At 32.4% G+C, this 25882-nt stretch overlaps 2 protein-coding genes across 2 annotated transcripts; one reads left to right on the forward strand and one right to left on the reverse strand.

Moving 5' to 3' along the window:
- Nucleotides 1-7963: 7963 nt before the first annotated feature.
- On the reverse strand, nt 7964-16940 carry LOC105117866 (acyltransferase-like protein At3g26840, chloroplastic). The gene is made up of 14 exons (XM_011015645.1): nt 16507-16940; nt 16343-16394; nt 16057-16112; nt 15778-15936; nt 15140-15244; nt 12825-12931; nt 12501-12622; nt 11805-11913; nt 11561-11691; nt 10988-11360; nt 10318-10431; nt 8592-8680; nt 8361-8474; nt 7964-8147 (listed from the first exon to the last, which is right to left on the reverse strand). The coding sequence occupies exons 1-14, from the start codon at nt 16922-16924 to the stop codon at nt 7964-7966; spliced, it is 2133 nt and encodes a 710-aa protein (XP_011013947.1). The 5' UTR covers nt 16925-16940.
- A 7995-nt stretch (nt 16941-24935) lies between these two features.
- On the forward strand, nt 24936-25641 carry LOC105117868 (CASP-like protein 1F3). The gene is made up of 2 exons (XM_011015646.1): nt 24936-25345; nt 25469-25641. Exons 1-2 carry the CDS (start codon nt 25113-25115, stop codon nt 25617-25619), a joined length of 384 nt encoding a protein of 127 aa, XP_011013948.1. The 5' UTR covers nt 24936-25112; the 3' UTR covers nt 25620-25641.
- The last annotated feature ends 241 nt before the right edge of the window (nt 25642-25882 follow it).

Raw genomic sequence — 25882 nt, forward strand, 5'->3', positions numbered from 1 at the left:
AGGATCATATGACAAGCATCCATTTCGACAACATCACAAGTAATTTCATCCATATAATTTCGACCAATGGAGAATTGAATGCAACAGGTTTCAGTTACCCTTGTTTCCACACCCTTCTTAATCCAGCCAATCATATACGGTGAGGGATGTTTCTTCGTTTGTAAACCTAGTTTCCTTACCATGGTTTTGGAGATGATGTTCTCGCTAGTGCCACTGTCAATAATAATATCACACACTTTTCTGTTCACAGTACACCAGGTCCTGAATATATTATGTCGCTGGGACTATTCCTTCTGTTTTGGTGCCAGCAGAAGTCTCCTAACAACCAGAGAACGTGAGAGTAATTCTCCATCATCCCCCCTTGTAATTTCTTCATGTTCATAGGTGTACTCAGTCTCGTCCTCTACTCCTCTTGCCTCTAGGCCTGTATCCTTTCCTAGCTCAATCAGATTCACTACCCCTCATTTTGGACACTGATTAGAGCAGTGTCCTGGTTGTCCACACCTGTAGCATTTATTTGAAGCTGGTCTGGAATATGGATTCCTTGGTACTTCTGAAGGCATTACTCCTGTAGTTGTCACTTGCGTCCTACTGTTACTTGGTTCTTTTGCAAAGTTGGACATGGGTGGTGGAGGGTTCAGTGGGAACCTTTCTTTGTGTGTTGTCGTCTGCATGGATTCAATGGGGCTCCTTGGTATGCCTATTGATCTTGACCTATCTAATTGTGCTTCTGCTTTTGTAGCTAAATTAATGGCTTTTGTTAAGGAGTAGATGGTGTGCATTGAGACTCGGTCTTGAATATTTATACATAATCTTCCAATAAACCTTAGGAGTAGATGGTGTGCATTGAGACTCGGTCTTGAATATTTATACGTAATCTTCCAATAAACCTTGCGACCTGTTGTGCGTCTGTTTCTAGCAAATTATTACGAGAAAATAATCTGTGGAATTCCTCAACATATGCTTGCACTGTCCGATTTCCTTGCCTGTAATCTTGGTATTATTGAAAGAGTATTTGTTGGTGGGAGAAACCACTTGTAGTAGCTTTGAAACACTCGGAGGGGATAAAACACACTGTTTTATTTCAAGAACAACAAGCTTACAACATAAACAAAAGCTTACAATGCACACCTTCTCTTTCTCTCTAGTATTTCTCTCAAATCTCTCCATACATTATAACATAAACTCAGCTAGCTATTTATACACGAATTCAAAACAAGAAAATTCAACCTTCAAGTGTGAAGACGGCTGTGGCTTACGGTGTGAAAGTGGCTGGCGGCTGGCAGTTGGATGGTTGGGCGGTGACAGCTAATGGTTACCTTCCTTGACCTTCTAGATTGAGTTTACTTCAACAAATCTCCCCCTTAAACTCAATCGAGGGATGTCATTCCAAGCATGAATTTCAATTTGATAAATACTTCTCTCTTCAATGGCTTGGTAAAAATATCTACAACCTGATCATTTGTCTTGTAGGATATCAGCTTGACTTCTTTGTTCTTTACATGCTCTCGGATAAAATGATGACGTGTATCAATATGTTTACTTCTTTCATGATACACCGGGTTCTTTGCTAATGCAATCGCTGATCGATTATCGATATAAATCTGTGTAGGATTTTCTTGAGAAAATCCCAAAAACTTCAGCAAATTCCTTAACCATATTAAATGGCATACAACTGAGTTGGCAACAACATACTCATCTTCACATCTTGATAACGTGATAATCGATTGCTTCTTGGATGACCATGTGAAAGATGTATCTCCCATGAAAAAGACAAACCTTGTGGTGCTTTTCCTTTCATCCAGATCTCTACTCCAATCACTATCCGAGTAGCCAGTAAGATTGAAATTTGTACTTGAGGTATAAAACATACCTTCATTTATTATGCCTTTGATGTAACGAAGAATTCTCTTGGCTGCGTTCAAATGAGACTGGTCTGGCTTCTCCATATATCTGCTGATTAGTCCGACTCTGTAAAGTATATCTGGTCTGGTACATGTCAAGTGCTTTAAGCTTCCCACTAAGCTCTTGAAGTAAGTTGGATCAACATTTCCAACTTTACTCTTCCTCAATTCCACTCCATTCTCAACTGGAGTTGATACCGAATTGCAACTTTCCATCTTGAACCTTTTAAGAATATCTTTGGCATAACCGCTTTGGGATACAAGAATCCCTTCTTCTTTCTACACCACTTCTAAGCCAAGAAAATGTGCCATTAGACCAATGTCTGTCATCTCAAACTCATGTACCATGCTTTTTTTGAAGTCTTCGAACATGATAATATTGTTGCCGGTGAAGATCAAGTCATCAACATATAGGCACACAAATAATATGTTGCCATCTGCTTCTTTCTTCACATAAATTACGTGTTCATATGGATATTTTTTCAAATCCATTATCTTGAAAATACCTGTCAATTCTAGTATTCCAAGCATGCGAAGCTTGCTTCAAACCGTAGAGGGCTTTCTTTAACTTGTATACTTTACCTTCATTTTCAGCATCAATGTATCCAAGTGGTTGTTCAATATAGATCTCTTCTTCTAAGAAGCCATTCAGAAATGCTGACTTCATATCAAGTTGATAGATCTTTCATTTATGTTGTGTTGCTAGTGAGATCATCAGTCTGATTGTCTCTAACCGGGCTACTGGAGCAAACACTTCTCCATAGTCAATGCCTTCTCTCTGTTTGTAGCCTTTTGCCACTAACCTTGCTTTGTATCTTTGCACTTCTCCTTTTGCATTCTTCTTTGTCTTATAGACCCATTTAACACCTATTACTTTCTTATTTTCTAGTAGATAAGTTAGCTTTCAGGTATCATTCTTCTCAATGGCATATATTTCTTCATCCATTGCTTTTATCCACTTCTCTTTTGTGATAGCTTCATTGAAGCTAAATGGGTTACTATTTGTAAAGAAACAAAATAAAGTTGTATCTTCCATTACTTGAGTGGTGTCATACAACTCTTCTAGATTTCTCATCCTTCTTAGTCCTTCTGATGAGGATGCTAATGATGGTTTTGGTAATGATGGTGTTGATGATGATTTTAGTGTGTTTCTCCTGTTGAATACAGGAAATTTATGTATCGGACTTTGTGGCTCATCTTCTGGTACTATTGGACCTTCTGCAAGTACTGTTGGTACTTCTTCATCTTTAAAGATCAAATCAATGTTGATTCATATAACTGCTTCTTAGTCATCATTCCATTGCTAAGTTTTATCTTCTTTAAAGATAATATTTGTACTCATAATTACCTTCTTTGTGATGGGATTATACAGCTTGTATCCCATCCTTCTCTCACCGTATCCGACAAAGATGCATTTCTCACTTTTATCATCAAGTTTGGTCCTTCTTGCATCTAGGATCTTTGCATATGCCACACAACCAAAGACTCGGAGATGAGTAACACTTGGTTTGTGACCACTCCATGCTTCTTATGGAGTGACAACTTGCAAACTTCTAGTTGGGCAGCGATTTAGTAGATACAATGCACATGATACAGCTTCAGCCCAATATTGCTTGGGCAGCTTCTTTGCTTTGAGTAGACTTCTTGCCATGTCAATAATCGTTTGATTCTTCCTCTCAACTACACCATTCAGTTGTGGTGTATAAGTTGGTGTTGTCTGATGTCTGATGCCTTGTTGTGTACAAAAGGCTTCAAAATCATTTGCTGTATATTCTCCACCTTCATCAAATCTCACGGTTCTGATCTTATAGCCACTTTGTTTCTCAACAATTGCTTTAAAATCTTTAAAATAATTGAACACTTTTGACTTTCTCTTTAAAAAATATACCCATGTCTTTCTGCTAAAATCATTAATGAAAGTGAGGAAGTACCTATTTTGTCCATTCGACATAGGCTTTATAGGACCACACACATCTGTGTGCACTAACTCCAGTGGCTTCTTTGCTTTCTAGTTAACTTCTTTGGCAAAATTGGATTTGTGATGTTTGCTAAGAACAAAACTCTCATAGACTTCTTCTTGATGATCAATGTAGGGCATACCTTTGACCATCTTCTTGCTTGCTAGCATCTTCAGACTTGTGAAATTCAGATGTACAAGCCTTAGATGCCAAAGCCATTCTTCACTGTTGGTGATGACACTTAAACACTTTGCTGCATCATATTGGATGTTTAAAGAAAACATCCTATTCTTGAACATTTTCACATAGGCAATTAATCTCCCATTGTAGTCTGTAATTGTCAGATGACAATTCTTCATGTAAAATGTATAGTCTCTCTTCAAAAGTTGACCTATGCTCACCAAGTTTTGCTTTATGACTGGGACATAGTAGACATAAGTGATGTAGCTATGATCATCATTCTTTAACTTGATTGAGATGTTGCCTTTACCTTTGAATGAAAATTTTGAGGTATCTTCAAAGGTGACAAAACCTTGTATGGTCTCATCTAGATCACCAAATAAATCTCGTTGGCCACACATGTGATTGCTGGCTCCAGAATCAAGATACCAAATATTCTCTTGATTCTTACCAAGTCCTTGTTGGGTAAATAATGCAGCTGCTCCTCTATTGTTGGCATCCTCCTCTGCATAGTTGGTATGCTCACGTACCTCTAATGGAGCTTTCCTTTGACATTCAGTGCTATAATGCCCAAATTGATTGCAATTATAACACTGAATATTCTTCTTGTCACGGTTATTATAACCGCCTCCTCTTCCTCTAGGAGTGAATGCTTGTTGTCCTCGACCTTCTTTGGTGGTGTTTCTACCACCTCTTCCTCTAAAACCTGTATTCCAAGAACTTCTGCATTGAAATTGCTGAAATCCTCCTCATGTTTGTTGACTTCTTCCTCGAGTGGTGTATCCACTTGTTAAAGTCTCCCCTTGCTCATATATGTTTTTAAGAGACAACTTTGCTTGTAAGGTATGCTCAATTGCCTTATCTCCATTTCTTTTTACAATCTTCTACTCATGAGCTTGCAAAGAACTCATAAGTTCATCCACTATCAACTTGTCCACTTCTTTGGACTCTTCAATAGCGACAACAACAAAATTAAATTTTGGATCTAGGGATCTCAAAATTTTCTCAGTAATCCGAGTATCTGTGAGGGCTTCTCCATTTCTTCTCATCTGATTAACTATCACTATAATTCTTGTGTGATAATCACAAATGGATTCTAAGGACTTCATTTATAACAATTCAAATTCACCTCGCAAAGATTGGAGATGAATTTTCTTTATTCTGTCAGCACCTTTGTATTTTTGTTGGAGAGCCTCCCATATTTCTTTTGATGTTTTTGCGGAAGCAATGATTTCAAATGTTGCTTCATCAAGACCTTGATAAATAATGGTCTTTGCTTTGTTGTCTTTCTTTCTATTGGCTTTAAGGACTTGCTTCTGTGCCTCTGGTAGAGCATCTTCTGATTCTTTGGACTCTGGTTCATCATAATCATATTGCACAATGTCTATACACTCTTGTGAACCAAGGAATGCCTTCAATCTGATGCACCAACTATCATAGTTGTCTTTAATTAGCTTCGGGATGAGTGTTTATGCATTTTCTATAGAATTTTTCTCTTTAAATGACTATATCACCTTTTAGGAGTTGAATTTGGCAAAAACAACACTGTAGATGGATCCGGAATGGTCTAAATAGTAAGGAATCAGTCTGACTTTGTAGAAAATGGGTTAGAAATGGGGTAAACCGGTCTAAAAACCAATTCGAGCGTTCGTTGGGTTGAACCGGGAATATTTCAAGGAATATTCTTTTTGGCTTGGCTTCGGAATATGGCTTGGAGCTCAGCTCGGCTTTGGAATATGGCTTGGAGCTCGGCTCGGTCGTCTTCTTCCTCGGGGCGCGTGGGCTTGATTAATCTGATTTTTACGCCGTTGAGTTCGTATGGATGAGCTCTACACTTTGGAATGATCAAAATGTGTTTTTGACAACTTTGAAAATTCAGATATATCTAAAAAAATCTTCTGTTTTGTGACGAACGAGGCTCTGATACCAATTGTTGGTAGGAGAAACCACTTGTGGTGGCTTTGAAACACTTGGAGGGGATAAAACACACTGTTTTATTTCAAGAACAACAAGCTTACAACATAAACAAAAGCTTACAATGCACACCCTTTCTTTCTCTCTAGTGTTTCTCTCAAATCTCTCCACATATTATAACATAAACTCAGCTAGCTATTTATACACGAATTCAAAACAAGAAAATTCAACCTTCAAGTGTGAAGGCTGCTGTGACCGATGGTATGAAAGCGGCTCGCAGCTGGCGGCTGGATGGTTGGGCAGTGACAGCTGGTGGTTGCCTTCTTTGACCTTCTAGATTGAGTTTACTTCAACAGTATTTGCTCATAATCTGGTGGCAAATATCTGTAACGCAGCAGTCACCTTATCTTCTACCAGGTCTAAACCATCCCTTTTCTCTGTCTCATTCGTGTGAGTTGCAATTGTTCCCACCAAGTGGAGGCTCTTCCCATTAGTCTATAGGTGACTAGCTTCACTTTTTTGTCTTCAGGGATTTCCATGTAGTCAAAGAATCTCTCCACAACTGCCAACCAATTGAGGAATCCTTCTATCTGAAGTTGACCATTAAAGCTGGGTAGGTCCATCTTCATTTGAAATGATTGAGGCCCTCGTTCTCTCATATTGTGATAGCCTTGTCGATTGGGTCTCAATATGCGTTCAACATATTCTTCATCATCACTTATTTCTTCCTCATAGGCTAGCTGCCTATGTGGAATTGGATTATGTTCACGAGCAGGGGCAATCCACTCCTTGTAATCCTCACGGACCCTCTCATTCTCACGCTGCTGATTATTTCCAGTTGTTAATCTAGCAAGAGTTGCCTGTATTGCTTGCAAGGTTTACTGGGTTTCAAGCTGGAAAGCTCTAAATTCTGCTTGCGTGATTACATTGTTTTCACGACTTCCGCCATCAAGGGCTTCTTGTTCATTCAGTGTGTTTGACATTTGAATAACAATAAACCTACTCTGATACTAACTGATGTAGCGAAAACATATAAAAAGAACACCACCTTTTTTTATGTAGTCTGCTTGAATCCACAAACAATAATAAGTACCCGAATCCACGAGTAACAAGTATGTTTCTGTAAGAGAATTATTATTTCAAAATCCAAAGTGTTTTTCTGAGTGGGTGGCTGCTAGTATTTATAAGCTTGCTGTCCCTAATCCTACTCGAATATAACTTACGGAATGACATAGGAAATTTAAGGGGTAACAGGAAAATCCCTCATCAAAGAGGATTTATGTTCCCTCATCAAAGAGGATTTTTGAGCATTAAAGGCCCAACTACGAATATAAGTTTAATAAGGAAAGTGTTGCTGGCACTTCGTGCATGGTAGTAATCCCAGTAAGCTTGTAATTCAGTTCATGGCAACCTTCCTTAAGCTGTTTTGTAGCAATGACAAGCTGTCCTGTATCAGAATTAGAACAGAACTTTGACTAGAAACTATTTTTCTGGATTTCGGTTTTCTTTGAGCTCTAACATCAGTCATCATGTGAAACAGGAGATGATTTGCTGACAATATCCGAAAACAGTTCGAAGAAAACCATTGATACAGAAGCGATTGCATACCAAAACCTGGATTATTCACTGGAGGAGAGAAGAAAAATCAAGCATGAACTTCAAGAAGAGAGCATCATGACGTGTACGAAGAGGAAGATCACAACGCAAAACAGGAAATGGGTCCCGAGAATGGTTTTTATTCTTAATTCCTTTTGTGATTTACAAAGAAACTAATGTGTTTAAGAGTTAATAAATATATCTTAATGCATGGGGCAAGTGGAACATTTTATTATTAGAAAAAAAAAAAAAACCAGAAAGGTGGCTGAAAGTCGTTTTTCAACTATATATGAAATTTCTTATAATTCCCTGTAAGTTACATGATACCCCAGCTACCATTATCCCACTAAAAGATCTTGAGCTTCTTCGAGATCAGCATCGTGAAAATCAATTTTCATTTGAGCAGAAGAATCAAATATCAAATGTTGGAACTTCAGACGTAGAGCCGTTCGTGGCCTGGTAAGATAGTCGGGCCAATATGTTCCTATAAGGATCGGTCTCTCTCTTCTCCTTCAAAAAACCAATGCACTTCTCCACCTCAGATTTGATTTGCAGGTATAATTCATGAGCTTTCTCCCTGTCTCTTAATTCATGCCTCCTCCCTTCACAACAAATATGATCAAATATTCAATGAAACCTCCTTGCATTAAGAATTTTAAGCAAAAGTTACAAACTTTCAATGACACCTGCCCTAGTTAAGTTAATTATCAGCTACCAAAGTGAACTGGGTCCTTGAAATTGGTCACAGTGATTGATTGAATTTATGCTATGTATTCTGGGGTTTAAATACAAGGGGTGACCAATGAACATACCTTCTGTTTCTATCGGTTTTCCAAAGTAGTAATAGAACCTGCCTGGAAATTTTGGTAAAATTCCCAAACGATGCATATTTTGATTTCCCACCTCACCATCTTCTTCAGTCCTGTCATCACAGCAATATGATATCTCTAAAACGAAAAGCTGAAAAGGAAAGGAAGGGAAAGGGAACTTGAAATAAGGATTTGGTAGCAAAATGATTTAATGATCTCAGTAAACATACCTCACTCTCACACCCAGTTCATCTGCTACTGCTTCTATGTAATCCCTAAGGAACGGAATCCTCATTTGATCATCATAGTCAAAAACAACCTGAGTTGATGAATATGGAACCGATTATTTCTTAGATAGTAGAGCTTATTTTGGAGCTAGTTTGAGAGATTTTGAATTCGACACAGGTGAGTAATGCATGGTGTCAGTCCCTAGCCAGTGTCAAAGCCAGAAAATTATGAAAATTATAAACGAAAGGGCAAGTTATACATGCTTGATATTATATATTATATATGTAAATTAGAAAGAAAAACTTATAAAATTTTATTTTTTTATTCCTAAATCAATTACTTTAGTATCACTTCAATTACTAGAACTAAAATGATATTTTACGATGTAAATATCTTTATACATCTTGTCAAGTCAATGCAGAGAATCAAGATGAAAAAAAAATTATATTCTTTCAATAATAAAAACTTTTTATTCTTTCATAGGAGTTATGTCCTTTTATATATGATTAGAGGAGACGATTATTTTTTTTAGTAATTTCTCTAATAACTTAGACCATGCTTATCTATCATCGGCAAACTAAGCCTAACCCGATAACCAACAATATAGATATGTGTTATATATAGAGAAATCAATTTGAAATGCATGTACTAACTCATGTCAAACAAAATTAATTTAAAAATATTTTTAAAATAAAAAAAAAATTACATTATAATTATTTTTTCAAGTTTTTATATTTTAAAATTGCTTAATAATGACTTCATTATTAGTTTCATTAAAGATATTCTTTCTCAATATATATAATTAAACTTTCATTCATCTATTTCTAAATCTTTTAGGGATTAGTGAAATTATTGGTAACAATTCTTTATTGATTTGTTATTTTACACAAGTGGGTTAAATATAAATATTAATATATTTTTTTAATTTTTTATTGCATCCTTGATTTTTTGAGTTATTCAGTACTTTATTTTTAATCACTAATACGTTGATTGCTATCATTTTTCATATGAAATTCATAAAAAAGTACATATTAATTAATCAAAACTCATTTCAATTTATATTTATATGCATATAATATTATACATACACATATTAATAAATTATCATATTATTAAGGAATAAAATTAAAATTAAATAATAAAAAAAAAATAAATAAAGGAAACTCACCTAAAACATTAAGCATAAAGTATAAAAAATTACTTACTTAACTAATTAATGGTTTAGAACTTGAAAAACAATTATAGAAGAAAAAAAGGTAGGAATAATAATTCAAAAAAAAAGAGAAAAATTTATTAAATTATTATATTAAATTTTTAATATAAAAATATTTTTTTAAAAAAATTAAGGAGAATAAAAAATATTTTAATAAAAAAAAAAAGAATTAGGGGGCAATTGCCCCCCTAATCTCCATTGTGGCTCCGCCACTGTCCCCAACACATGTATAAATACCAGTAAACTTGAGATCACAAGCTTTTATGCGACTCCCTTGCAGCATTAGTAAGTTCATGAAGAGACTGCTGTCATTTTAGTTTTTGCTCGTTTTACCACATCAAGCATTTCTAGCACACTTTGATGACAAATGCCATTTTGGATAACGATTAAATCATTCATCATTCAGCAGGGTATATTCATATAACAAGACAATTAAAAAAACAATCGCTACACAGAAGAACATTGCTGGCTAGAAATGAACAGATGGAAACAAATAAAGTAGTAGGGCTTCTTACTTCACCAAAATCATCTTCTCCAACAACACCAAATGGCACAATTTTTGCTCCGAACCTAGCTGCCATCCTAACAAACTCAGACTGTTCTGGCCAGAACAGCTTGTATTGTTCACCCTGAGAAGTATGAAATGATTAGAAATCCAAACTATTTGAGGCTTTGAGCTTTTCGAATCCAAAATACTTTATCATTTTAATAGCAACACGATACACCCAACCTACTCGAAACAGACCTGAGTTTCCTTTCCGTTCAGTAAATCAATGCTAAATCACAATTTTTGTGGAGTGGAGGACAATATACAGTTGAAATCGGCAACTTGACATCATACAGGATATATTAACTAAAAAACATTAGCAATTAGAATCTAAGAGGAGGAAACATATCATGAAAGAACCAATGGTGCCATGTCTCAATACAAATTAATCACGAGGTTCTTCTCATCTTGTGTGAGCTAATAGAAAAGGAGAAGAGCCATCATTACTTCACTGTCTTCCTATTTTCTGAAACAATTTCCTTCAGGGTGGCAGAGTACTAGAAGGATGGTATAATGCTATGCTACTATAGGATTGCAATCATTAGATGAAAATTCTAATTCATGAACAATATGAATGTGGAACTTCTTTCAAAATTTAGTTTTGATTACGATGACAAAATTCAACCATTCAGAGTTACCTTGCGATGAGAGGCCTCACGGCCACCTCCTGGGTACAACAACACATGAGCCTTTGAAGCTAGAAGTTTGTATAAATTGGTTCCTGAAACAGGAACTGCTCCCATTGCTCTAAATGTGTCAAACTGTGACAATGGAGGTAGCAATCGCTCTTTTTGGGTTCTTATGAATAGAACTGGATGAGCTAAACCTCTCAGAAAAATATTTCTTTCCAACAAAAAATTGGATACCATCGGGGCCAGCTCAAATCCCATTAACATGTGATAACCAACGAACAGAACAGGTCCCTCCGAAGGGATTCCCGCAAGGCCCCTCACTATCTTCCCATCTTCTAAGGTTGAGAGCATGACAGAACTTATGGCAAGCAGAAACAACCTAAAACATCACAATTGAGAGAAAGGATTACTCATGATAAACATTATTCACTCCACCTTAATTACAGAAACTTTGTAAAATGACGACTACTGAAGTAACCATTATCTACTACAAAATATACTACCATAGCACACGATCCTGTATGGTTTTGAGAAACAGGAATTACAACTTATCTCTATAAAATGGCAAAATGATAGTACCTGTTTGGCTCGTATATTTGTTTAAATTCTAAAGGGGTTGGTGGTACATAATCCGAAACATAATCTTGGTGTGCTCCGCGACGATAAAAAGCAGAACCTTTGATGAGAGTTGCCAAATCAAAGACATCTTCCTGCCAAAATTGAGCACTTTTTTTCTTAAAAAAACTTGGAAGGCAACTGCTGACACGCGATATATTTTAGATGCACAAACAGAAAGAGAGAGTTTTTTTTTTTTTTTTTTTACCAGGAGAAGAAAATGACCACTTCCACTATAACTGCGATTCTGACACTTTGGAAGAACACGATTAAGTCTTTGACCTTCCTCTTCACTTGGCAGCAACTGATCCCTTCCGCTAAAAAGGACAAACAATGAACACAACCTCATCATTTTGAAAATTATCGGACTTGAAGGGGCAAAAACAAAAAGCACCACCACATCCAGGAAACATGACATTTGCATTCATTAAATAAAAAGAAGAAATATATGTGTGTGTGGAAGTTCCTGCTGTCATTCTACATGCAAATGGCTGTTGACTTCCATTGACTCGAATTCAAATGCGATGCAATGATAAAGAAATGTTGCTGTTTATTGAATAAAAACAACTGCGGATGTTCATTCTGCAATTCAAATGATAAGGGTAACTTATGGCCTTTATTTAGGCGTTCACAAACGAAGCTGTTTATATTCAATAAACAGTGAGCGAGGATACCAATTTAATGTAGTCTGAGATTTTTGATATTTCAGGTTTCTTCTATTCAATAAAGATACAGTCAATAAATCTACAACTAAGCATTTTGCAGACCTTAAAAACAGAGGAATTCTGGGGTTTTTGTTGTCTTGAGCTATTTCAAAATATTATAAAAATCTCAACGGACTTGCACAGAGATTATATATTTCCAAGAAACTATTGTAACACAATGGATTGCAAAAGAGAAAGACCTAGAAAGTACAAGTGTTTGAGCTTTTACAGCATGGAGGTGTGAATTTGCAAATTTTGAAGCCACTTTCAACATATTTAGCTTCCATAGAAGTGTTTCTCTAGGTAGGAGAGCAGCTAAAACCTGTAGCAGAAACAATCACTCTATTTAGTTTCACAAGAACGACAAGACACTCCATAGCATGCCAAAGAACACCAACAGGTGGTTTAGCAATGTCTATGTTTCATTTTTCAACAGTTTAGATGATTTTATGCTAATCATGTCTACCATCATAGGAGAAATAAAGGAGTTCTTCACAATTTGAGTAAACAGTGTATCGTCTTACATCGAGGTTAGATGGAATCACGACAGCATCTTGTGATAATCCTTCAACTATTTCCAGTAGAGGAACTCCCTTTCTCGCATTATCTATTACCATCTTCAAAGGATCACCTAAATGTATACCTCACAATCAATGGTGTGAACTGGGAAAACTAGTAGCATGAATAATAAAAAACAAGCTACTTTTTCTGAAAAAAGAAATTATTGACTTCTGCAAAATCACTCCCAACTTTGCATATAAATAAGCAACTAAGACAGAACTCGGACTTGCTACAAAGCCTACAGATACAGCTCTCACGGGGCGGATCCACGGCAAGCTTTGTGGGGAGCTTGGCACCCCCAAGCTTGCTGTAGTTTCCAGTATCTATGCATAATAAAACTACCGGTGATGATCATTAGGCCTGTAACTTCTTACTTCGAAACATTAACCCTCATTCGTTAACTTCCATTGCATTAAAAGAAGTGGATGTTTTTATTTACTCCCTTGAAACATTCTCCACCTGTAAGCATGGAAACCAGATACGTGCATTGTAGCTGGTCCAAGTTCATGAAAGATGCATAGAATTTTCTAACTTATGGGCCGTCATCAACTGTTTGCTACTGTTTACCAAATTTATAGCACTATATGTATAAATTTTTTCTTCAATTATGCATTTAGCCCCTTTAAAAATAAAATACTTGCTCTCAAACCTTATAGTTTTCATGATGGCCCAGTTAAAATTTTCAATTCCGCCCCTCACACCAATTATGAAAAGCACAAAGTCGATCGAAGACTTAGATTTTCAACAGTCGATGTCTTATAATAATCTACCACTTCTGCACTATATAATATTGCATCAAAATCTAGTGGAAGCTATAATAACATGAAATTGTTCAATACTTTATATTTTACTCCAATTCTCTTAGAATAAATAAATAAAAATAACAAGGAGATGGCTTGCAGAAAGAAGCTCAGCTTGCCTCCAGGTGTGCGTTGATACTTGATCACCTAATTTTGCACCTATTCCTAATCAGATAGCAGAAAGTAGATGGGTTCTTAATTTTCATGAAATGGCATCAGAATCACCCACGACTAACAAAAACTTTTTTGCATTGTTATGAAATTTGGTATAATGGTTTAAAGTTGAAAAATTTCTTAAGCCAAGTTTTAAAATAAATTATATAAAAGTTATTTTAACATGATTTTATTTACTGGATAGATTTAAAGAAAAAAATCAATTCAATACTAAAAAATAAAATTAAATAAAAACTTTATATTGAATAATGTAATTAAAAAAACTAAAAATTAAAAAAAACAACAAAATTTTATTATATAATAAAAATAAAATAAATAATTTACCATTAACTCAATAATAAAAAATAAAATAAAATAAAAACCTTATATTAAATGATATAATTGATAAATAAAAAATAACATAAAAAACTTATATTAAAAAATAAAAAAAATAAAAATAAAAATAACCAATTAATTCAACCATGAACTTGTTAACAAAAGCCGAAGCATGCAGGCTTGAGCAAGGCCTGCAGGTCTGGGCTTATACGTTTTTTATCTTTTATTTATTTTTATTTTTTTAAATATATTAACAAAAATCTAGTCATAAGGGTCTGAGTGAAGCTTGCATGCCTGAACTTGTATTATTTTTTATCATTTATTCTATTTATTTATTTTTTGAAAAAACAAATAAATTTTTTAACGAAAACCTAGGCACGAGGGCTTGAGCAAGCCTCTAAGCCTGGCCTCATTTTTTTTTTTTGTCATTTATCTTCTTTTAAAAAAAACAAATAACATGTAGTTTATATTATAAATAAATATATTGTTGCCCCTGTTGATCCAACCCACAACCTCACATTATTTCTAGAAAATAATTCATCAAGCATGTTGTCCGAACCTACATTCTCAGGTTATCACCGCTACATGGGAACCATTGAGCTTAGATGTAAATTTGTTAACTGAACATATAAAGATAATACATCAAGCTTAGATATTTATTGTTCATATAAATAGGTAAACCGACGCCACACAAATTAGTTGTTTTAATAATATTGAAGGTGCCACCACCATCTTTGGAGCACAAGACCTATGTGATATTAACCAAGCAATGCACACCAAGCTTCTGAAGGTGTGCACCACAGCAAAATAGTTCCAACACTCATCTATCCCTTGCCCAACCTAAGCAATTTTGAAGATTATTGTTTTAGAATTTCTTGAAAAATGACACCCATTAGCACATTTTGAAATCAAACTTGGTAAAATCAAATATGCATCTCAAGCAACTGACAAAAGCATAAACTGTAATTCTATGAACACTGAGATTGGACCTGTCATTAAGCTCAGAATATAAGGCAGGCCGAACTGATGTTGGAAGGGCATGATCTCTAACAAAGGTGCAAGAGGCTGCAGTTGTGACTTCTCAAAACATGTTGCTGCAGTGAAAAGATCAAACAAATACAGAGTAAATAAAGTATCTACTAACTAACAAGATCCTCTTGAATTAAGTAAGCTACCTCGACAATAAATTAAGTATTAAAAAATAATATAAATAATATTTTAATATATTATTTAACAATTTAAATTTTCAAGTAAATTGATTTTTTAACACGGTATTAGAATCTTAATAATCATCCAATAATAAATTTAAATTTTATTATTTTTATTTATTTAATAAAAATTAAACATAAAATAATATAAATTTATATAAATTATATAAGTTTTAAAATTAAATAATTTTAATTCTAAGAGGGTATGTTGGAAAATGTTTTTGACATTGAACATTTCACTTCCAACCAGAAAGAAGGTCATGCTACATACAAAGTGCCCCATTGCTACATCCTACAGACTTGTTTCACATGATGCCATTGTTGGCCATTTCCCTCTATCTCCAGACACTCTTAAACACAGGAAAAACACTAAATTTCGAACTCCCACCAATGATACATAAGGATGCAAGGATCTTCACCTGGATTAACCAAAACAAGGACGAGGTCAATGTCAGGGTTGCGAGCCGCCACAGCAAGCGCAAGGCAGGCTCCAAGAGACTCTCCGACGAGATATATAGGTTTACTAGGTGAACGGTGATTCTCCGATCTTACTGTTCTCTCCACCAACTTCACTAGTCCTGAACCATGAAAACTTCCCTCAACATATGTGCATTAAGAAATCCAACCAGGCATACAAAATTTAATGTCTGTTACACAGTGATGTATCAAGGTAGTGACAGGGCAGGACAAAAGAGGACCTAGAAAAGATGTTCTGTCCTTGACTGGAATATGCAAGCACCATAGGTTGAAAATCCTAGTTTCAATGTCCAAAACAGGGCACCAAGATCAATACCATCATTAACATTTCATCATTAAACAACGAAAGGATATGTAATAATCCTGGTATTATTTTTATTTTTTTCATTTGGATAATCCAACTCCCGGCACAGTTTCAAGCATTAATTATGGTCCTTTTTTCCTGGTTGAAAATTATACCCGCAAAATCTATAAAATTAAGCCGATAAAAATTTAATTAACTCTTACTTTCCAAGAGTTGAATGATGCGTGCGAAGGCCCAGACCGACGCCATCAATCCCTGCAAAATATTATTAATAATAATAATAATTAAAAAAACCACAGAAAGAATAAAATGGATTAAAGGAATTATCATTATTAATTAAAATAAGGAGTTGATTAAAAGGATTGACCAGGCAAATAGAGGAGGAGAGGAGAGTTATTCAAGCGCGACCCGCAGTCCAAAGGAGAGAACCACCGAGGCGGACCACCAACACCGCCGCCGCTTGATTTGATGAAATTTCTGGATTCCTCAAAATAATCATTCAAACTTTTTCTACTACTTTTATACTCCAATTCAGTTTTCTCCAACTCCAATACGTATGGGTTAATGTTTTCTCCTTCCACCACCTTGTTCTTCAACCTTCCATCCTCTACAAAATCCGTTGTCGTTTCAGTTGTTATCGATTCCTCTGTCGAAACAGCAAAACGACGAGTCGTATTAGCCACCGCTGGATTCGGTTTGAATTTACCGGAAGACGATGGTTTTGCACAACAACGGACCGTCGTTGGAAAACCGGCCGCGAAAAAACAAGCTCCGTTTACAGCCATGGTACAGTAAACTTCACACTGATCTCTTTCTCTTTGTCTGGCTTTTTAAATTTATTTATAACGGAATTGGTTATTATTAAAAAAATTGACAAGAACTAGCAAGCTGATTGCTGCTTTCTTTAAAGTAATTTCTAATTATAGAATAATACAAAAACTCTCTACATTTTGTCATCTATATAATTCATCAGCTCTTGGTTTCACCGTTAAAATATTAAGATAATCAAGGCCAAATTATTATTCATGATTGTAGAAATTTCTTGGTGGCAATCTTTCTTCTTCTTCTCCTTTAATTTATACTATCAGCACAAAACTGAAGAATAAATACGAGTGAACTGGATTTTTTTCCTTTTTTTCTGAACGGTTATGAATTGAAATTACAGAATTTATTTGCATGATTGAGCTAGGAAATTCAAATTTGAGTGGGTTTTTTAAAATATACGACAAGATGTCAATGATTTGAGGAATCACAGTTATGGTGGATCGATCAAGTCTAAAAAAATAATTCATTCAGAGGTGAGACTTGTGATTATCTGATTACGATTTATTATTTCTTAAGCGATATTGTATTAACTCATAAAAAATAATTAATCTAAATTAACATATCTTGGATCTTAGGCAGAGAACACCCCAGGTCGGTTTTAATAATTAATGACAAGCCGGCACAGATGTTTAACGTTTTACCTCATTAGAATTTATGATTAAGAGAATCATGTATTGTTAAAGGCACAGGACAGGCCGTCACCAGGGTCCTGTGCGAAGACAATACCAAGATAGGTCTCAACCACAGGCTGCCTGATTTGATGTGAGGTAGGATTATTATTTATTAGTAATTAAAGTTTTCATTTATGATTTTTATTTCTGTACATCTTTATAAATAAAAATAAAATAAAATAAAAACTAACAAGAGGTTTCGAGGATTGAATTATATTTTTTTAAGAGAGATATTAGAACTTTATTGCATTTCAAAAGCTTTTGGAAAAAAAATATTATTTAATATTTTTATTATTTAATTATTTTTTATGTTTTTACATATTTATAAAAAAATAGATTTTAAATATATTTTTAAACAATTTTTTTTTATAAAATAATTGTTATTACAATATCAATACATACTCTAATATTAATAGGGTTATAGCAATGGAGCTTAGAATCTTGTTTATGCGATTTTAAATTTGATGATTTTGTATAAATCTCATTTGATGTTCTTAATGTATTACTATTAAAATGGTTAAAGAACACTAATCTTATTATTAAAAAAGAAAAGGAAATGAAAAGGGAGAAGGGAAAATGAATCTAAAAATAGTTATGGAAAAGAACCTGCAATTTATTATCAATTTAAGATTAATACTATCTTAAATAGAGGGTTCCATACGAGAAGTCGGAATCGAGAGCATTTATTGTGTATATATTGTATTGAATTGTATTTATTTAGATTGACCTGAAGATGTGTCGTTTGTGAAGACATAGCAAATGGGATACAACCAAATTATGGTGTCGAGCTCTCATAATGTCCAGCTTGATATGATTTATACTTATTATTTATTTACTTATTAATCAAACGAAGGAAAGCTCAGCCTGACAAACAAATAAGCTCACTTTCAAAAGACAAAGTTATGGTTGATAGAAGGTTCCATGCTTTGCCCTTTTATTTTTGGTTTATTGTATAGTTTTTCTAAGAACACTAACTAATGTGTTGAAGAAAGATGTTAAATAACTATCTAGGTGGTGGTCAAGTGGTAAGAATTTGGGATTAAAAAGTTTATTCTTTCTGGGATCGTGAAATTAGTCGTAATACCCGCAAGCTGACCCAGACATCCATGTTAATCTAAAAAAAAAAAAGATGTTAAATCAAATTCTGAAGGATGTAGTTTAATTAGTTAGATTCTAGATTTGTTTTCTAAAAATTATTAATTCGAGTTTTTAAAATCTTAAAACTACTAGAAGCTTATATGGTCATTAACTTTAAAATCCATGAAATTAATTGATGTGCATCTAAACTGGCCTAGATATCTATATTAATTAAAAAAATATTAAATCATATTGCTTTTATATAATTTATGTTACTCATTATATAATATTTCAAAAAGGTTCATCCATCCTATTGAATATAGAAAATGTTAATGATATAAAATTGAAAATGTTGATGATTGATTGAGGCAATTAGTTTTAGTTGACAACAAATTATAGTTATAAATTTTAGTTGAGGGTATGATTCATGTTATAAGTTGGGTAGGTGTCAATTTGCAAGGTCAACGATTTGGCCTATCCTGTGTATTTTATTTTTTATATAATTTTTTTCTTTAAAATTGAATAAGTGTAATCCAAATTTTGACTAAGTCGCTTATATCACTAGTAGATTCATTAGGTTATTCTAGTCGTAGGTTACTCTATTGAGTCACCTAAGCTTGATTAAGTTCACTCTCAAAGTAGTTTGAAAGTAAACCTTGCTTGGGTAGAATCCTAAAATGACAAGTCATCAAGTTGACCTATCAAACCTAACTGATGTTTGATAACTATGCAACAAATCATAAATTAATGACAGTATCGTATTGTCAATCATCCTATACAAAACACAAATGGGGTAATCTTCATAAAAAATTCATTACAAAAGTGAATTGTAATTACTAGAATATTATTGAGATTCTTTATATATTAAAATTAAGAAGAAATTTAAAATAGCTTCTGATTTTCTTATTCATCTTTTCACAAGTTATCATGGATTCATATAAGGGCTTTGTTTTTCTCAATCCTTTAATCATTTTTGCATTTGATTTTTTTTAATTTAATCATTTAACATTGTATTTGTTAAGGATTGGGCTTTATAAATTATTTATATTTGTTTCTATGGAGTTATCATGATTTTTAAAAAAATCTCAATTTTGAGTTGGTTCTTGATTTGATGAAAAATAATTTGATTTTATAATTTAGAAAAATTTAAAAATTAAAGGACTAAAATCTAGAAACAATCCAAATGGCAGGCTTTATATATATATATAATCAAAATGGTCCTCATATGTTTCCTTATAATTTTATCTTGGGGATGTGGCAAAGTTACTTTTTAGTCTGTTTCATTTTTCTATTAAAATTTTGGTCTATAACTTTATTTTTTTTATTTTTTTAATCCTTGATTTGAGAATGAAAGAAAAAGTCACTAGAAAATAATAAGGAGATAGAATGTCATCCATTAACCACATTTCGACTACTAGAAAGGTTGTTTTTGGTGTTGAAGTGTTCCAATCAATGAAAGAAATGTCATTGAAGTATTTTTTGTCAGTTAAACTCCATGACAAAATAAATTGGGGTTAGGGAAGTTTTTAAAATTTAGATTTATTTTTTTCATTTTGAGATTGATTAAGTGATTATTTAAGACTATAAATGAGTTTAATGATGTCTTTAAAGTGTTTATATGGTGTTTTTTAATTAAAAATGGTGAGAAAATGGGTTTTTAGGTTAAGGAGGTCTTTTTGACTTTTAGCCACTAAGGATAGCCATAAAGTGATCCAATAAATAGTGTCGTCTATCATAGTAGGAGATGTGTCGCTTGATATTTTTTTTTTTTTTAAAAGGTGAATAATGCATCGTATGCCCAATATATTAAAAAATAATAAATCATGTTAGCTGAGCAAGTTTGGCCCATTGAGTTGGGCCAACAATTTCCCTACTGGCTAACTCTGTTGGCTTTTTTAATTTGCATTTTTTAAAAAACTTTAATTTAGAAATGCAATTTTTTTTTTGGATATTAGATTTATGGTTCAGGTTCTGTCATGGGCTGGGAAAAAACTTTTTTCAACATAAAATAATAATGCCAAGAAAAAAAAATATAAGGTGCACGTAATTGATTCAATTGGTAATTTAAATAACATGATTAAAAAATACAACAATAAATAATTAAAGATAAAAGGTGACAAAAAAAGACAAAAATAATTAAATTAAGCGTATTTAATTATCAAACAACTTAATGTTGAAAAGTAAAACTAAAAAAAAAATAACAAAAAAAACAAGGTTAGCTTATAAACTCTATAACCATAGACACAAGATTGAGATAATCTCATATAAAGAAATATAGAAAAAACAAGTTTTGATATCAATTTCTAATAAATCAAATAAGAATATGATAACTCAAAAGAAAGAAAAATGAAAAAAAAAGAAGTTGAAGCTCAATTGGATGATTTTTTTTTTAAAAATACATAATTAAAAAAAGGTAGAAAAAACTCGATCTGAGGCTACTCGATTCAAGATGAAAAATATTTGACTGGTCATGATACTAGGATAACCATGTTTGAAATAAAAATGAATAAAATTATGAAACTTAATTATTAAACAACTCATTATTGAAGGATGAAAATAAAAAAAAATTATTTAAAAAAGCAATAAAAAAAATAAAAATCAAACCAAGTTAACCTGCAAACCTCGCAACCATGGATACAAAATTAAGATAATCCAATAGAGAGGAAAGGAAAAAAAATATGCAGCCAATTTCTAATAAATCAAATATTGAAGGTTGAAATTGAAATAAGTCAATTTAAAAAAAAATTATTTAAAAAAGTCAGTATGCATCAACCTATTAATTAGTGACTCTGGTCATAAACTCATAACAATGAAAAATAATCTGAGTTAACCCAGGTTAACTTGCAAGCTCTGTGATCATAGACACAAGATTAAAATAACTCAATAGAAAAAAAAGAAAAAAAAAGGTAGGAATATCAATTTTAAATAAATAAAATATTGAAGAATAAAATTGAAATAAATCAATTTTACAAAAAAACCCATAAAACAAAAGTCTACCCATATCACCATTTGAAATTAATGATTTTGTTTATGAATCCGTGACTAATCTTTGAGAAGACAAATCATAAAAAAAAAAAAAAAACACTAAACTAAGAGTGAAAAAAACATTAGCTTTTTCTTCTTCTTTTTTTTTAAAAAAACAAGCCAGCTAGTGTAAATCTTCTACACCCGGTATAATCTCTAAAACTCACAAACTATAAAATTCTTGACTTAAGTTCAACCAAAAAATTTAATTCTTAGCCAATTTAATTTTGAAGGATGAAATCGTGAAAGAAAATCAATTTAAAAAAGTTATCAAATTAAAAAATATAGCAATAAAAATAATAGGGATCAAATTTGATTAAAAAAATATAAAGGATGAAATTGTAAAATAATATCTAAAAAATGAGCATAATAAAGATAAATAGTAATGAAAAAAATGATGACCAAAATTGAAAGATTAAAAAAAAATAAAAGGGGGGAGAAATTATTTTTTTATATCTAATTCAAAATAAAAAATAGAATTTAATATAATAAATACCAGATTTAAAAGATTGAAAATGAAAGAGAGGTAAAATTGAAAGAACATTTTTAATTTTATAGCTTATTCAAATAAAATAAAAAAACTAGTAATAAAAGGATAGAGACCAAATATGAAGAAAAAAAATTGAAAGGGTTTGTCTAAACTTTTGAAGGGGTTGACAATGAATTCAAAGAGGAGAAAAAGAAGAAGAAGAAAAATGGCAATTAGCACTAAATTAGATGTGTGTTTGGTTTAAATACCACGTCATTATGAAGAAAATGGAGTGATTTTTTTAATATTGTCTTAAAAGATGATATTTGATGGTCGGATAATCTCGCATATGCTGTTTAAATAATATGAAGGCCCCACATACTAACTTGTAATTTTATTGTACAATAAAAAGATAAATGAGTTAGAATCATTATTTTTTTTATGCTATGTTATATTAGTAATTTTATTGTACAATAAAAAAATAACCAAACTACACACAATTTATTAAAAAAAAACAATTATATCATGATGAAAAATAAAAATGCCTATAATGCTTAGTTCAAAGTAATTTTTTTTAGTGAGGGACAATTGTGTTATTTCACTATTCTAATTAATGTTGAAATGTCTCTTGAACTATAATAATTTATCCTTCTCCTTAAGGTTTACACACACACACACATAAATAATTTCATTTAAATAAATGAATTTGTTAATTTTCTTGATTTATTTTCAAATAAAATTATAAGATTTTGTGTTGTATTAACAAGTGTTTTTTTTTTTACAATCCTTGTCATGTCCAGCTTTTCAGTTAAATTATGTAAAAGCAAAAAAAATAGTTAACTTGGGATTAGAAATCTCATTTTTATCTTGAAAATTCATCTTCTTATCATTCAAGAAATTGCTCTCTATTTACAGCTTTTCAAAGGAGTTGATTGATGCATATTTTCGGGCATGAAAGTCCTAAACTACTTTCACAGGCAAGTGGAGCTTGATTGATTGATACCTTCATGGATATCCTTGTCGAGCTGGGTTTATGTCGTGAGAAGTAATCTACTATGTGGTAGTTATATATGCTCTCCTATTTATGTAGAAACTTGGATTCCATTGTTATGTGATAAAAGGAGCTTGTGTATCTAATAATTTGAGCTTGTGTTTGATTATTGTTTTGAAATAAAATAAAGAGAAATAACTAGGATAAAAGAAGATATATTTTCGTATTTTTCTTGTTTTAAAATGGAAAATTCACTTTAAAAAAATAGATTTATTTTTATAATTTTATTTTTATCTTTTTCAAAAAAAATATTTATATCTCATTAATTTATATCTATTCTTTAATGTTGTGTTAGACCTTTAAATACAATTACTTGGGTTTGTTTTATTGTGCTTAATTTGTTTGAGATCGGCTCTGAACATTATCAAACATTCTAGTCCCATATTTGTGCAATTGGGTATTTAGGCCCTTCGTGAATATAATCCTATTGTCTTATTTTTTTAAAAAAAAAAAAAAACTTTTGACAATTGCCCTGTAGCTGTCTACATGTTTAATCAAATTCAATTACTTTTATAGTGTTTTGGAAGTAGCCTCTTGCTTGAACTCGAATAATATATAATTATATATATATATAAAGAGAAAAGTACAGGTTACCTTCATTTTTATATATTTAAATTAAAATATTATTTTTCATGGTGGGTTAAGAGTTGGAGGATTTTTATTTTAATTTTCCTACGAGTAAGAGGATTCTATTTTGGAGATTTCAACTCTTGCTACAAATCTTTAACCCCTAATAATAATATAAATTTTTTTTAACAATTTATCAATAATTCATCAAACAATTTCTTCACCGAACAGATATCCTGTGAGCACAAATTGGATAAAAATAAGAAGAAAAAAGCAAATGGAAGGTGGTTTATCACAATAATTAATAAATAAATCATCAATCATACTAATCAAGAAAGAAACAACATAACTAACCTTTATTAACAAATGTCCTTCGATTATTCAAAAATGTGTTCATGACTAATTTATTATTATTATTATTATTGAAAGGATCGTTTCATTTAGTTATTTATTTTGGTATTTAATCCGTATCTATATTTACGTAGCTGATAAGTTTTTAGCTCCATTGATTATTATTTTTTATATAATTTAATGTTAACAATTGAAAATATTACCATATAAAATAACACTTATTTAATATATATATATTAAATAAGTGATATCATTTATTTCTATTCAAATAATTGACTTTTTAATTTTATCATGGTCCAACAACCATTAAAGTAAAATAAATATATTTAGATAGTGATGTTCAACGGTTGACCTAAGTCTCGGCTCACAAGAGGGGAAGAAAATGGTACAATGATTAAACGTTTTTTCTAAAATATTTCAAATATTAGATTTATAATAAACACTAATAAGACGCACTTATTCCACGCATAAGACTTTTTCTATAAAGTGATTTCCCAGAGATTAAATATTTGGTAAGATTGGCATTTACCCATTTCATTATTACAAATATTCTTATGAGTTTTTAAACTAAATTTTGATTATTCTAAAAAAAACTGAATTTTGTTTAATTGGAAACAGAAAAGGATATGCAATTCCGAAAAGTAGAGAGACAATTCCTTCTTCTTCAAGGATTCCTTGTGGGCTGGCATCTGCTTTGATTTTCCTGACCTGTCACTTCGTGGGTGGGTGGGTTTTCTTCACATATTTATTACTGATTGCAGAAGCTTTAGATCAAACTAGGTTATCGTCCTTAGTTTTTAACCAGGAAGCATCCCCATAAAACACCTTTTTTTCTCTGTAGTGACATCCCCTTTTGCTCCCTTGATTTCATCCTCTATTTGCTCTCCGGCTTTTTTGTTTTGTTGTTCAGAATCTACAGCAGAGTGGGTTTTTTTTCCATGGCTTCTCCACAGAATACTTCAGAAAAAGGTTTTTTCCAAGCCAACTCTCCAGGAGGCATGCCAACCGTGAGTCAATCACAGAGAAGTCTCATCATGGCTCAAATTACACTGAGGTTCTTAGCCATTACTTCCACTATGACTGCTATTCCCGTAATGATCACTGCAAAGGAGCCAGTCTCCCTTCTCGGGCTGGCCATTACACCAAGTTACAAACAAAGTTCTGCCATGAAGTAATTACACACTAAACATATATATTCTTTGATTTTGTGGGGTTTTGAGAACTTTTAAGCACGTATTATAATTAGCTAGACAGGAGATATGCTAAGCCTTTTTGCTTCTGGGTTATTCTGCAGGTTTTTACTTGGTGTCAATGCAACTGTGTTTGCCTTCACTGTGCTGTCAATGCTCTTTGTTTGGCCTCTCAGGCGCTCAGGATCAAAGCCTATCAATTATTTTTTTCTTCATTTGCATGACATGGTAAGTGAATATATGTTGATTTTCTAACACATGAATATAAGCATAATTGTACAAAAGTTCATTCATTGTCACCTTCTTCTGTAAATATTTCAAGGGACAACAAAAAATTAGTTTCCACCTACCTAATTAAAGTCATTCATCAAAAGTTTTCTTTTTTTTTTCCCACATAAAAAAGGGATAAGAAGAAGAGTTTAAAGAGAAATAAAATACTTTTAATAATAACAGTTGACTGGGGTTAAAAACAGTTAACCTATAAGACCTATATAAATGAAACAAGCTGTCTTCTTTAT

The sequence above is a fragment of the Populus euphratica genome, unplaced genomic scaffold (assembly GCF_000495115.2).
Source record: "Populus euphratica unplaced genomic scaffold, PopEup_1.0 scaffold1578.1, whole genome shotgun sequence".
Taxonomy (NCBI): Eukaryota; Viridiplantae; Streptophyta; class Magnoliopsida; order Malpighiales; family Salicaceae; genus Populus; species Populus euphratica.

Coding starts and splice junctions, on each gene's coding strand:
- LOC105117866 (XM_011015645.1), bottom strand. CDS start 16,924: ATGGCTGTAAACGGAGCTTGTTTTTTCGCGGCCGGTTTTCCAACGACG. Junction 12,623..12,824: donor TGATTCCATCTAACCTCGAT/GTAAGACGATAC, acceptor TTTCTGCTACAG/GTTTTAGCTGCTCTCCTACC. Junction 8,148..8,360: donor CCGATAGAAACAGAAGGTAT/GTTCATTGGTCA, acceptor TGAAGGGAGGAG/GCATGAATTAAGAGACAGGG.
- LOC105117868 (XM_011015646.1), top strand. CDS start 25,113: ATGGCTTCTCCACAGAATACTTCAGAAAAAGGTTTTTTCCAAGCCAAC. Junction 25,346..25,468: donor AAACAAAGTTCTGCCATGAA/GTAATTACACAC, acceptor GTTATTCTGCAG/GTTTTTACTTGGTGTCAATG.